At 42.6% G+C, this 12683-nt stretch overlaps 2 protein-coding genes and 1 long non-coding RNA gene across 9 annotated transcripts in view; 1 reads left to right on the top strand and 2 right to left on the bottom strand.

Moving 5' to 3' along the window:
• Positions 1-12683, bottom strand: part of DEUP1 (deuterosome assembly protein 1) — a 76733-nt gene that overhangs the window by 63860 nt on the left and 190 nt on the right. The window lies entirely within an intron of this gene.
• The window catches only part of SLC36A4 (solute carrier family 36 member 4), a 45882-nt gene continuing 37503 nt past the window's right edge, over positions 4305-12683 (top strand). For all 7 annotated transcript variants that reach the window (XM_026679927.2, XM_087966139.1, XM_087966142.1 and 4 more), the window contains exon 1: positions 4305-4349. In XM_026679927.2, the coding sequence (XP_026535712.1) occupies positions 4322-4349 (28 nt within the window). In that variant the 5' untranslated portion in view covers positions 4305-4321. The remainder of the gene's footprint in view (positions 4350-12683) is intronic.
• LOC148130362 (uncharacterized) lies at positions 5361-11138 on the bottom strand. Its single transcript, XR_015749714.1, has 2 exons — positions 10985-11138; positions 5361-6335 (listed from the first exon to the last, which is right to left on the bottom strand). It is a non-coding gene; the product is annotated as an uncharacterized LOC148130362 (long non-coding RNA).

Raw genomic sequence — 12683 nt, 5'->3', positions numbered from 1 at the left:
ACTTCTTTAGCGTAAAACTCACTCGCCTTTCTTTAATTCCCTGTCTTTTTCCCCACCTTGTTTTCATCCACTTTTGTTCCTTTATTTTTAGATCCAACTGAACTAGACTGAAAAGGGATACAGAAAACTCTAATGTCTAAAGTTTTGCAGTCATTCTGTTTCTTTTTTTGTTGTTTCGCCTTGTTTCCCCATTCCAAACCTAGATATCGCTACACAGGTAGTCCTCAACTTACAACAGTTCATTTAGTGACTGAGCAGCACTGAAAAAAGTGACTTGTGATCGTTTTTCACTCTTATGACTGTTGTAGCAGCCTCATGGTCCTTTTGATTTACACATGCTTGCCCATTGATCACGTGGCCCAGTTTCAAAGTGGCCGCTGCGCTCCAGTACTGGGACACAGTCTGGGGTTAGAGATCCCTGACTTCACTGTATTTTCTTAATAAGGTTGTAAAATCGGGTGTGGCTCACTCAACAACCGCCTTGCTTAGCGACAGAAATTCTGATCCCAATTGTGGGCATAAGTTGAGTATTACCATAAGTAACGAGGAGTTCTTCATTCAATTAATGATTTTTGGCGTGTGGCTTCAGGCAGGCACATATTTGCACACACACCAGTGTGACAAAGGCACATGTTCAGGGCTCGTTTATGAGCTGTTGTGGCGCAGCGGTTAGAATGCAGTATTCCGGGCTAATTCTGCTGACTGCCGGCTGTCAGCAGTTCGATCCTGACCGGCTTAAGGTTGACTCGGCCTTGCATCCTTCCGAGGTCAAGTAAAATGAGGACCCAGATTGTTGGAGGCAATTTGGTGACTGTAAAATGCTTAGAGGGGGCTGCAAACAGGGATGGGCTTCAAAATTTTTAGCAAAGGGTTCTCTGCCCATTTGCTGGGTGGCTGTGGCCATGGTGGGCGTGGCCTAGTCAGCCTCCTGCACCATGGTGGGGGGGGCATTTTTGCCCTCCAGGGCTCAGGAGGCTTTCCTCGAGCCTCTGGGAGGATGAAAATGGCCTCCTCAGGCTCTGGAGGTTTTCTTGAAGCCAGAAAGGGGCCCATTTCCAGACTTCCTGAGGCCCGTTTTTCACCCTCCCCAAGCCTCTGTGCACGCCCTGCACTTACCTGCATCCAAAACGGGCCATGTGGGGACTCCTGGGGAGGACAGGGTGGGTATGGCCAGCCGGGAGTGGGATTTAGGGGTTCTCCGAACTGCACACAATCTTAGCTGGGAGTTATCCTGAACCCCTGCGAACCCGTAGCAGCCCAACCCTGGCTGCAAAGCAGAGGTGGTATTCAGCAGGTTCTGACCAGTTCTGGGGAACCGGTAGTGGAAATGTTGAGTAGTTCGGAGAACCGGCCAATACCACCTCTGACTGGCCCTGCCCCCCCATCTATTCTTCGCCTCCTGAGTTCCAGCTGATTGGCTGGGTCTTCTTTCATTGCCCTGCACAGGAGAATGGAGCTGGAAAGCAGGTTAGTGGGGTGGGGAGGGAATGGGGATTTTGCAGTATCCTTCCCTTGCCATGCCCACCAAGCCACACCCACCAAACCAAGCCAAGCCAACCAAGCCACACCCACAGAAACGGTAGTAAAAATTTTTTGAATCCCACCACTGCTGCAAAGCACTATGAAGCGGTATATAAGTCTAAGTGCTATTGCTATTGTTTCAGCTGGGGTTGAACCCAACATTGATCAGGTGAGAAAACTGGGCATTGCACAGGAATTTTCCCAGCATTCTAAACGTGGGATGAGGTGTAATTATCATTTTAATTGCACACCATCACGAACCTCTTGAAGATAAAGGCTTTTTTCCCACCCACCTTTTACTCTCAAACATGCTATGTGGGAGGGTAGCCATGGAAACAGCCCATGGCTATCCAAGGATTAAGTTCTTGGCCGACTATATTTAAGTACTACGCTGAGCTACCGGCTAACTAACCCAGCTATGTTTTAGTCTAGCAGTCTGTACGGACCCAGTCCACAAAGTTAAGTTATAGTTCAATGTATCATGGGAATCTAGAAAATATAGGCAGCCCTCGATTTATAAACATTCATTTAGGGACCATTGGAAGTTCCAACGGCACTGAAAAAAGTGACTTATGACTGTTTTTCACACAACCATTGCAGCATTCCCCAGGGTCATGTGATCAAAATTCACACACTTGGCAACTGTCTTGTATTTATGACGATTGCACAGTCCTGGGGCCATGTGATCATCACCTTTTGTGAACTTCTGACCAAGCAAAGTCAATGGGGATTCGTCTAACAACCACGTTCCTAACTTAACAATTGCAGTGATTCACTTAAGCACTGTGGCAAGAAAGGTTGCAAAATTGGGCAAAACTCACTTAACAACCGTCTCGCTTTGCAACGGAAAATTTTGGCTCAATTGTGGTCATAAGTGGAGGATTACCTGTAGAGCTGGATTAAACCACAATTCACCTCTTCCCACAATTAAGTAAATGCCTTCTACAAATACAGGTCTGGGCGAAGTTTTGATATTTAGCCTCTTATATTCTAGCTATACACTTAACTGTTCTACTGGCTTTTCATAACGTTCTTGTTTGATTGGTAACACAGCGTTGTGTACACATCTAACTGTAATCCTTTCGTTAACTTTGTAAGGAACATAGAACATAGAATAATAGGGCTGGAAGGGGCCTTGGAGGTCTTCTAGTCCATCCTCCTGCCCGTAGGAGTAGGAGATCCTAAACCATACTGGACAAATAGCTGTCTCAGTGTTATTGGCCCCAGATTACAGGAGTGAGGAATAAATGTGAGGGGCATTATGGGAGTTCAGATTAACAGGGTTGGAAGGGACCTTGTAGGTCATCTAGTCCAACCCCCTGCCCAAGCAGGAGACCCTACATCATTTCTGACAAATGACAGTCCAATCTCTTCTTGAAAGCCTCCAGTGATGAAGGTCCCACAACTTCTGAAGGCAACTTCTGTTCCATGGGTTGATTGTTCTCATTGTGAGAAAATTCCTTCTTATTTCTAGGCTGAATCTCTCCTTGTTCAGTTTCCATCCATTATTTCTTGTCTGGCCTTCAGGTGCTTTAGAAAATAGCTTGACATCCCCCCTCCTCTCTGTGGCAGCCCCATAGATATTGGAAGACTGCTATCATGTTTCCCCTGGTCCTTCTCTTCACTAGACTAGCCATGCCCAGTTCCTGTAACTGTTCTTGATATGTTTTAGTCTCCAGTCCCCTAATCATCTTTGTTGCTCTTCTCTGCACATTGTCTAGAGTCTCATTCATTCTAGAGTTGGAAATTGGAGGTCATTGGCTACAGAAATCTGGTGTATTCATATCCGAGGCGATAACTGGTGTGTTGCTAATCTACACCTTTTTTTTTTAACTTTGGTAGGCTAAGGAATTTCAGGGTTAAATGCTAAATAAAGTAATACTCCAGTGATAAGACTCTTCCCTGACACTCTAGTCTTCTACACATAAGAATGTTAATATTATGGGTTTTACTTTGGCACAGTCAATATTTTAATTATCTTGTCTGTTGTTTGGATGGACAGTGTATAAATAATGTGTAGGCCAGTATTGTAAGACATTCAACATAGCCTGTAAGTTGACAAGAATTGAGCTGGACTGTTGTTTTTTCTACTTGTATTCTGAAGAAAGGAAAGTAGATAATGTGCTTTTTTAGTTTGTAAGCAGGAAAGAGAAACCATGTTTTGACATACGGATGCAAGTTTAAATTATCTGGGAAAACTGGCCGTGTGAGTTGTAGATCTTTCCTCAAAGAGAAAACTCAGAAGTTGGTTAACCTTTTTTGTACCAAACGATTATTCCCCGAACTGTAGTTTACACAAGAATAAAATTGCACAGAATGGAAAACCATAACAAACTAAGATGGCTAGGTCTGCATACACCCAAGTCAAATTGAATTATAATTTGTGTGAATCTCTGTCCTAAAAATGTATTTTTTTTGTCTGTATGAAGAATACAATTGCCTTTATGAAGAATACAAATTTCTCTATCTCTCTGCTGCCCTCAAGCGGTGGACTCGATTTAACAGCCTCCACCCAAAAGAAGACACACCCCAACTTGAGGCTCCCAGATATGCTGGAAGTCCCATGATCCTCCCCCTGCTAAAAGGCCCTAGATGGGATGATTAGCCACCTCCTCTGCCCTTCTAGCACTTAGCGTATCTATGATATCGAAGGCGAGGGTTACAGTACGCGACACTGTACAGTACTGTATAGCTAACAGCAAGTGTCGGGCATCCTTGAGCTGCGCAGGCGCGGTTGTTCCTTTGGCGCTCGGGCTCCACATTGGCGGAAAGAAGAGGAAGGTACCATAGAGACGGCGCGATGGGGACGCCGGCCAGAGAAGAATTAGGTACCGTACTTGGCAAAGGGATTCTCGCGAGTGGGGGCGGGTGGGGGGACGCTGGACGTGGAGGTGGGGAGCGGTCGGTGGGTCCAGAAGAAAAACGAGGAGAGCTTTATTTGTTTTTTTTTAATTTATTTTTCACTCCCTTATCGGGGGTTTGGGGGTTCCCCCGTGAGGTTATTGCAGCCCAGGGTTTGCAAAAAAAAAAAAAAAAAAAAAGCATCCTGGGGGACGAATCGGGCTTGCAAAGATGGTTTGCAGATCTATCTTTGCAAAGTGCGCCCGGTGCAAAACTTTGGGCACCGCTTTCAGACGAGGCTCTCCGTGCAATGGAGAAGAGCAACCAAGATGATGAGTGGACGGGAGCCTAAAACATATGAAGAACGGTTACAGGAACTGGCCTGGCTAGTCTAGTAAAGAGAAGGACTAATTTGAGGGGCTGCCACAGAGAGGAAGGGCTCAAGCTATTTTCTAAAGCACCCGAAGGCCAGACCAGGAATAATGGATGGAAACAAGATGGATGGAACAAGGAGAGATTTAACCTGGAAAAAAGGAGAAATTTTCTGACCGTGAGATCAATCAACCTATGGAACAGCTTGCCTTTGGAAGTTGTGAGAGCTTCATTCCGGAGGCTTTCAAGAAGGGACTGGACTGCTATCTGTCAGAAATAATAAGGTCTCCTGCTTGGGTGGTGGGGTTGGACTAGATGACTTACAAGGCCCTTTCCAACTCTGTTAGTCTGTTAAACTCTATCGATTCTCCTATCTTTTACAATCCCGGAAAAGATTGAAGGAAGTGACTTAATATTCCTCCCCCTTCCTTAGTTTTTTCTTCTTCTTGTAGCATATCCTAAATTAAGGGTATTTACACGGGCAAAATGTGATCTCTTGAAAAGGAGGGAGAGTGCCCCAATAAAGGTTTTTGTAGGACGGTGTACAGGCAAAATATTGTGTGAGTGGTGTCGTTAGAAACAAGTTTGCGGTACTCCTCTGCCCCTTCCCTCCCGCAACTGTGGCTTTTTTCCCTGGTTATTTATTTTATTGGCTCATGAAGGATTCAGTGGAAAAATACAAGCATTTAATGGAAAGATGTCATCACCCAGAGGTATGGAAAATTTTGTAAAAGAGGCAGCTGAAAAGTAAAAGTATTTTCCTTGGTAGCCAACCCACAAAGTCCAGCTATGTAGTGCTTTTTGATAGTGCTAAATCCCCTTTCTTTAGTAATCATTGTCTGGGTATGTATTTTAAAAAGCAAAGGCTGAGTTGAGCAGGATTCCTTGCAACTTCATGAACTGGGTTTTTTATTTTTTGGCATCAAGGCAAAAACTGTTTGCCATTGCTTCCTACTATTCACCATGTGTCTCCTTTCTTTTTCCATTTCAAAGTACAGTAGTCCTCGTCTTATGACCACTGTTGAGCCCAAAATTTCTGTTGTTAAATGAGACAATTTGTTTAAGTGAGTTTTGCTCCGTTTTATCTTGTCACCATTGTTAAGTGAATCACTGCAGTTGATAAGTTAGGAGTCTGGTTGTCCAGTGAACCTGACTTCCCCATTGACTTTGTTTGCCAGAAGGTCACGAAAAGAGATCACATAATCCTGGGACACTGCGACCGTCATAAATATGAATCAGTTGCCAAACCTCTGAATATCGGCCACATGATCATGTGGATGCTACAAAGGTGGTAACTGTGAAAACGGTCATAAGTCACATTTTTCAGGGCCATTGTGACTTTGAATGGTCACTAAATGAACTGTTGTAAGTTGAGGACTACTGTCCTTGTTTTCAATAGAGAATAGGGCCTCTCTGTCTTCCAAGTGGCCAAGTTTGGGAAACCCTGATCTAGAATAGGGAGTGGAAGAGATGCTTATCATAGTTATACCAGACTAGAGGAATTGGCTTTCACTGTAGAGATCAGGATTCAGAATGACCTCACATTGGGTCTATATCCAACAGGATAAAGTTCCGTGATGACAATGTGACAGTTCCTATACCTGAGTAAATAGAATTAAACATATAAGTAGTTTGAGAGCATTGGGATTGTGCATGTGAGAAGAATCTGGAAACATTAGCTGTCAGCTAACTCAGAAAGCCCAAGGAGCTGCTGATACAGTTCTATAGAGGAATTATTGAGTCTGTCATCTGCACCTCTATAACTGTCTGTTTGGCTCTGCAACCCAACAGGACAGACACAGACTTCAGAGGATAATTAGGACTGCAGAAAAAACAATTGCTACCTACCTGCCTTCAATCGAGGACCTGTATACTGCATGAGTCAAAAAGAGGGCTGTGAAAATATTTACAGACCCTTCACATCCCGGACATAAACAGTTTGAATTCCTTCCCTCAAAACGGCGCTATAGAGCACTGCACACCAGAACAACTAGACACAAGAACATTTTTCCCCCGAAAGCCATCACTCTGCTAAACAAATAATTCCCTCAACACTGTTCAACTATTTACTAAGTCTGCACTACTATTACTGTTAATCTTCTCATCACTCCTTATCACCCATCCCCTCCCACTTGTGATTGTAGGACTGTAACTTTGTCGCTTGTATACTTACGATTTATATTGACTGTTTCCTAGTATGATTTGATTGCTTATTGTATCCTATGACTATCGTTAAGTATTGTACATTATGATTTTTTATTCTTAACGAGTGTATCTTTTCTTTTATGTATACTGAGAGTATTTACACCAAGACAAATTCCTTGTGTGTCAATCACACTTGGCCAATAAAGAATTCTATTCTACTCCTTTGGTCTTTTTAGTTGCCAGAAAAAGGGAGTGGGGGAAAACAAGGCATTCTTGAAATGCCTAATCACTCCGGTAGCCCAAAATTGTCGGAGCATAAGAAGGTTATTGGAGAGCATGATGGATGACTCCTGGAGATGGATGTGTCCCATTGGAGAAATCACATCCAGGGGGTAGGGGAAAGACCAGGGTCAAGGGGGAAATGTATGATGTAATTTAGTATTGGCTGCATCCAGCTTAGGTCAACATGGCCACTCCTAATAAATCAATTTACTTTTCTCTGAGGTGCTGCTAGATTTGAATGAAGGTGGATTTGTTGAAGCCCTCACACTAGAGATCCAACCAACTGCAGGATCCCTTGATCCAGCATCTTAATGTGATCTTGGGCTGCACTCACAGAAGCCCAGTGCAAAATAATTGTTCCATTTTCTCTGTGCTGATTACTCCCGTTTTCACAGAGTACAGGGAGTCCTTGACATATGGCCACAGCTGAGCCCAAAATTTCTGTTACTAACGTGAGAAACAGACTCAACAGTCAGAAATTTGACAGAGTCATAAAGTGAAGCAGCAGGCAGCTTATTGCATGTAAAATACATTCTTGCAAGAGTGGGTGGCTGATAGGTGGACACACCGAGGAATACATTTCTCCAACTTTTTATTCCTTCCGCCCAAACCACAAATCCCTCCCTGCAGCCCCCTTTGACAAAAACCACAGGGTTGCAATCTTATCGGAACGCCTGTTTCTCCATGAATTTCCCCATTCTTAATCTGTTTCCCCACCTTTTGCACAGTTCCCCTTTTTTCATACTACCTTTTGTCCCTTTTTAAAAACAATTTCTTAACCTATATTTCTTGTTTCCTTACAATCCTTGCAGCATAAGCATCATAAGTCGAGGCAAGCGATTCATTCATATCTCCACTATATTATTAGACTGTGTGGTTAAAACTGTTAACTAATCTGCTTGACCAAACTGACTCACTTAACGGAATAACTGTTTTTTCCTGTTTTCCAGTCTTGAACTTTTTACTGTTAATATCCCAATGTCCTACTGAACTTTTATATACCCACAACTCTTAAAAATGGCTTTCTTTGCAAAAACAACATTATCTCCATCAGTTTCTTACACTAAGTGAGACCCTTTTTAAGGGAGTTTTGCCCCCATTTTTATGACCTTGTTAAATGAACAACTGCAGTTGTTAGTAACATGGTTGTGAAGTCAGTCTGGCTTTCCCATTGACTTGGCTTGTCAGTGTTGTGGTTCTCCGGCAGCCTGCGCAGATGGCAGCGGAATCGGACAGTGGGGAAGAACGAGGACCAGTCCGGGAGTCTGGAAAGGACTCAGATGAGGGTCCTGCGTCCGATGTAGAGATGGGGCCAGGACTATCTGCGAGTGGTGTGCTGACTCCGGAGCCTCCGGAGTCGGGCAGCAGTGAGGCAGATGAACAAGGGGAGCCTGTTCCCAGTGCGCGTGTGCGCAGAGCTGCTAGAAGGCAAGAGCAGCTGAGACAAAAAGGGCAACTCAGGAGTAAGGCTTGGAGGTGATTGCCCCTCCCATATGGTATAAAGGAGGTGCAAAGGTAGAGAAACCTTTGCAGGAAGTAGTCGTTCACTCTGTTTGGATTAAACCTTGAAGCTCTGTATGGACTTTGTACTTCATTTGGTTTTTTATAGTTCATTTGGCACTTTTGTTGTTGGTAGCAATTCAAAGGAGAGAAAGGTGGGTGCTTATCTCGAGGGACTGTTTGGAACTCATTGCAGGCTGGGAATGAACATAATTCCCAGCGTTGAAATAAAACAAGAGTTGTTTTAACTAAATGTGTGCTTAATTATGGGCTCAGGAAGCCTTGGTCAGAACAATCAGAAGGTTGCAAAAAATGATTGCATGATCCCAGGACACTGCAACCGTCATAAATATGAGTCAGTTGCCAAGCATCTGCAATGTGCTGACTCTGTAAACCGCTTAGAGAGGGCTGTAAAGCACTATAAAGCGGTATATAAGTCTAAGTGCTGTTGCCATTGTTATCTGACTTTTGTTTCATGTGACCATGGGGATGCTGCAACTGTCATAAGTGTGAAAAACGGTCATAAGTCACTTTTTTCAGTGCCATTGTAACGTTTGATAAATGAACTGTTGTAAGTCAAGGACTACCTACCTATATTGTGTTTAGTTCTTCAAATGAGATACGGAGAAGCTAGAGTGACAGCTGTAAAGTATCCGGAAGCCAGTTTCTTACATTGTTCAATGAAGTGGACATTTTTCACTTGCAAAAGAGAAGCCTTGAGGGCAAGGATCTTCAAACATGGCAAGTTTAAGACCTGTGGACTTCAACTCCCAGAATTCCTGAGCTAACATGACTGTTAACTTAAAGCTGTCAAGTTTGAAGACCCTTGCCTCAGGGGCAAAATGACAGCAGATTACCGATACCTCAAAAATTGGCAGGGGAATTCTGGGTATTGAAATCCACATGTCTTAAAGTTGCCAAGGCCAAGAAGCCCTACTCTAGGTCATCTATTAAGATGCAAAATGGCATTGGACTGAGGAAGGAATCAGGATAAATCCACTCAGTGTTTCCCTCCAGATTAATGCATAACCGTTTTATCAGCTCCTTTTGGCTGCAGTTCAGCGAATTCAAATCCAGGAGGCTTTAGCATCCTCAAACCCACAGTTATCTGTCTTGTCCACTATGGTATCATAGAAGGCCTTGTTAAATACGTTAATGAGATTAGATAACACATCCACAGAATTCCCTTGGTCTACTAAAATAGGCATTCTGTCATGGAAAGATAAGAAGTTAGTCTCACACGATTTATTTTTGGCAAACTCGTTCTACTTCCTTGTATTGGCTTGCTTCTGAACAATTACGTGGTTGAATTTTAATTACTAACAAATTAAGCATAAATTATTTACTTGAAAAGCACTGTAATAATAAACACCCCTGTAATTTAAAGGAGAAAAATAGCTGGAAAATTCTCAACGCTTTTTCAACAAATAATGAATATGCAGTTAGTAAAATCAATTTAATATAGGCCTTCAAGTCAGCATCAACCCTTAGAAACCACATAGATAGTTAACATAGATAACTCCAGAATGAAGTTAGTAAAGCAGCAATGGTTAATTCTTCCCAAACAAGCCAAGATCATAAGCTAGTTTTAAACTAAGGGTTATTAACATGCAGATCCTGATTTATAATCACGAGTGCAGATGCTTTATGAAAACTGCTGTTCTTAGTTTGCTACCTGCTGATGTGACCAAAGCAACAGAATAGAAATAAATCGGATATGCATGCCAATTGCTTCTTCACAAACATTGACCAACAGTGTTTCACTTCATTTTGTTCTCTCTCATCTAGTTCATCATATCATTTAGGCAACATTTGAGAATCCCGATAGCTGCTTTGGAGCTGGATGCTTTAAAAAAATCCAGAAGACCAGAAGATATTCAGCATAATGACAGCATCTCACTCAAAGCCTCCGAATGAAAATCCTCAAATATTTTACGTAGCTGCTGAACAGCATGGGAGAATAGTATGGTACAGGTAGTTCTTGGTTTATGACAATCGGGTCCAGAATTTCCTTTGCTAAGCAAGGATCTTGTTTCTCCTATTAGTTTCTCCTGCTCATTGTTAAGTGAGCCACACCCAATTTTACAACTTGTTTTGCCATTATCGTTAAGCAAATCACTGCCCTTATCAAATGAATCACAGAATACTGAAGCGAATCTAGGCCACAAGGGTTGATCCCACGACCCCAGGACACTGCAACTATTGTTAAACAGTAATAGCACTTAGACTTATATACCGCTTTACAGTGCATTATAGCCCTCTCAAAGTGGTTTACAGAGTCAGCCTATTGCCCCCAACAATTTTGGGTGCTCATTTTACCCACCTCGGAAGGATGGAAGGCTGAGTCATACTTGAGCCTAGTAGGATTCAATCTGCCAAATTGCAGTAGGTGTAGCTTGCAGTACTGCACTCTAACCACTGGGCCAGTTGCCAAGTGCCCAAATTTTTATCAGATCACTTGAGGATCCTGCAACAGTCATAAGTGCAAGGACCAGTTATAAATCACTGTTTTCAATGCCTTTGTAACTTCGAACAGTCATGAAATGAATATCTTATCTAGACAAGTCAGCATCCCAAGTCTTCAGTACCACCAGGAGTAATAGCAAACCGGGTAGAGGGCAGAACTGGAAATCACATATATTCGATCAAATAATTATCAGTGTTGATTTCTGCAATTATCAGGTGTTCCTTTCAGAACCTGTCTTTAGAAGTGTTTGGTTTCTGTTAAGTATGCGATGTTAAACGTACAGATTGTGATGACTAAGGATCAGTACCTGATCACTGGTTTAGTAACTGCATTTACTTGTTGAACCAGTTGGGGAATTTGTATAAATGACACGTATGTGTAATCTTCCGTCCTTCCAGATTTTTCCACTGCTATCTCTGTGGTCATCCTTCTCTACTGGAAATTTCATCTGTTTTGGTTTTTCATGCCTTTGTGTAATTGCTACCAATATACTCCTTTACAACCTCTGTGGAGATATCTGGTCCAGCTGGAGAGATAAGAAGGGTTCTTTTGTTTTTGTTTTTAATGACTCAGTTTTGGAGATTACCAGTTTTCAAGCTCTGCATTTCCTGAACAGTTTTATCCCTACTGGCCTATTTTCAAAACTTACAATTAAATTACTACTCTCAGGAGTAGCTTTCTGTCCTGACACCCAGGTTACATATTTTTGTTTTTATGTACCTTTTTTTAGGTTTTAAGTTGGAGCGCACTGTTTTATTATGTTGCCACAAGAACAACAAGAAATTGGTCAAATTGAAGTTTTCATGGAATACACACACACACACACAAACACACACACACTGCCACAAGACTTTTTTTTTTTTTTTAAACAGCCCAGGTAACTTTCCAGAGAACATGAGTAAGCTAAGGGTGCTTTTGAGTTCCTGAATCTTAGCAGCTTGCAATTGTGTTGACCAGAGAAGTCAATGTTCTTCCACAGTGTTAAGCCGTAGTTTGCTTGAATGTGATTTATTAAACCATAGTTGGCTACCTTTGCACAATACATTGAGCCACAAATCGTGATTTATATTCTAGGCCCCACAAAATTGGCTACGCCAGTGTTTTAAGATGTATAGACTTCGGTTGATAGAATTCCAGGGAATTCTGGGAGTTGAAGTCCATACATCTTTAAAAAATGCCGGGGTTGAGAAACACTGGTTTAAGCCATCCCAAAGATGCTTTTTCCAAAAGGCAATGTGAGTTTCTTAGTGTTTTCTTTTTCCTTTGAAAATGTTTCGCTCCTCATCCAAGAAGCTTCTTCAGAACTCAAGAACTGAAGAAGCTTCTTGGATGAGAAGTGAAACATTTTCAAAGGAAAAAAAAAAACCAAGAAACTTCAGTTGTATTTTGGAAAAAGTACCTTTAAGACAACCATGACCTGGATCAGGGGTCCACAACCCCCAGGCCGTGGCCCACTACTGGGCCGTGGCCCCGTGGCCCTTTCAGAACCAGGCCGCAGAAGCACTTCTGCACACAGCGAGTGGGCAAGCATGCATGTCACTTGTGCAAATAGCGC

Source organism: Notechis scutatus, chromosome 5 (genome assembly GCF_049901735.1).
Source record: "Notechis scutatus isolate UNSWTSFEM ecotype Mainland chromosome 5, rNotScu1.2, whole genome shotgun sequence".
NCBI lineage: Eukaryota > Metazoa > Chordata > Lepidosauria > Squamata > Elapidae > Notechis > Notechis scutatus.
Note: the sequence above shows the minus strand (reverse complement) of the source record. Positions and strands in the feature narration are given on the sequence as shown.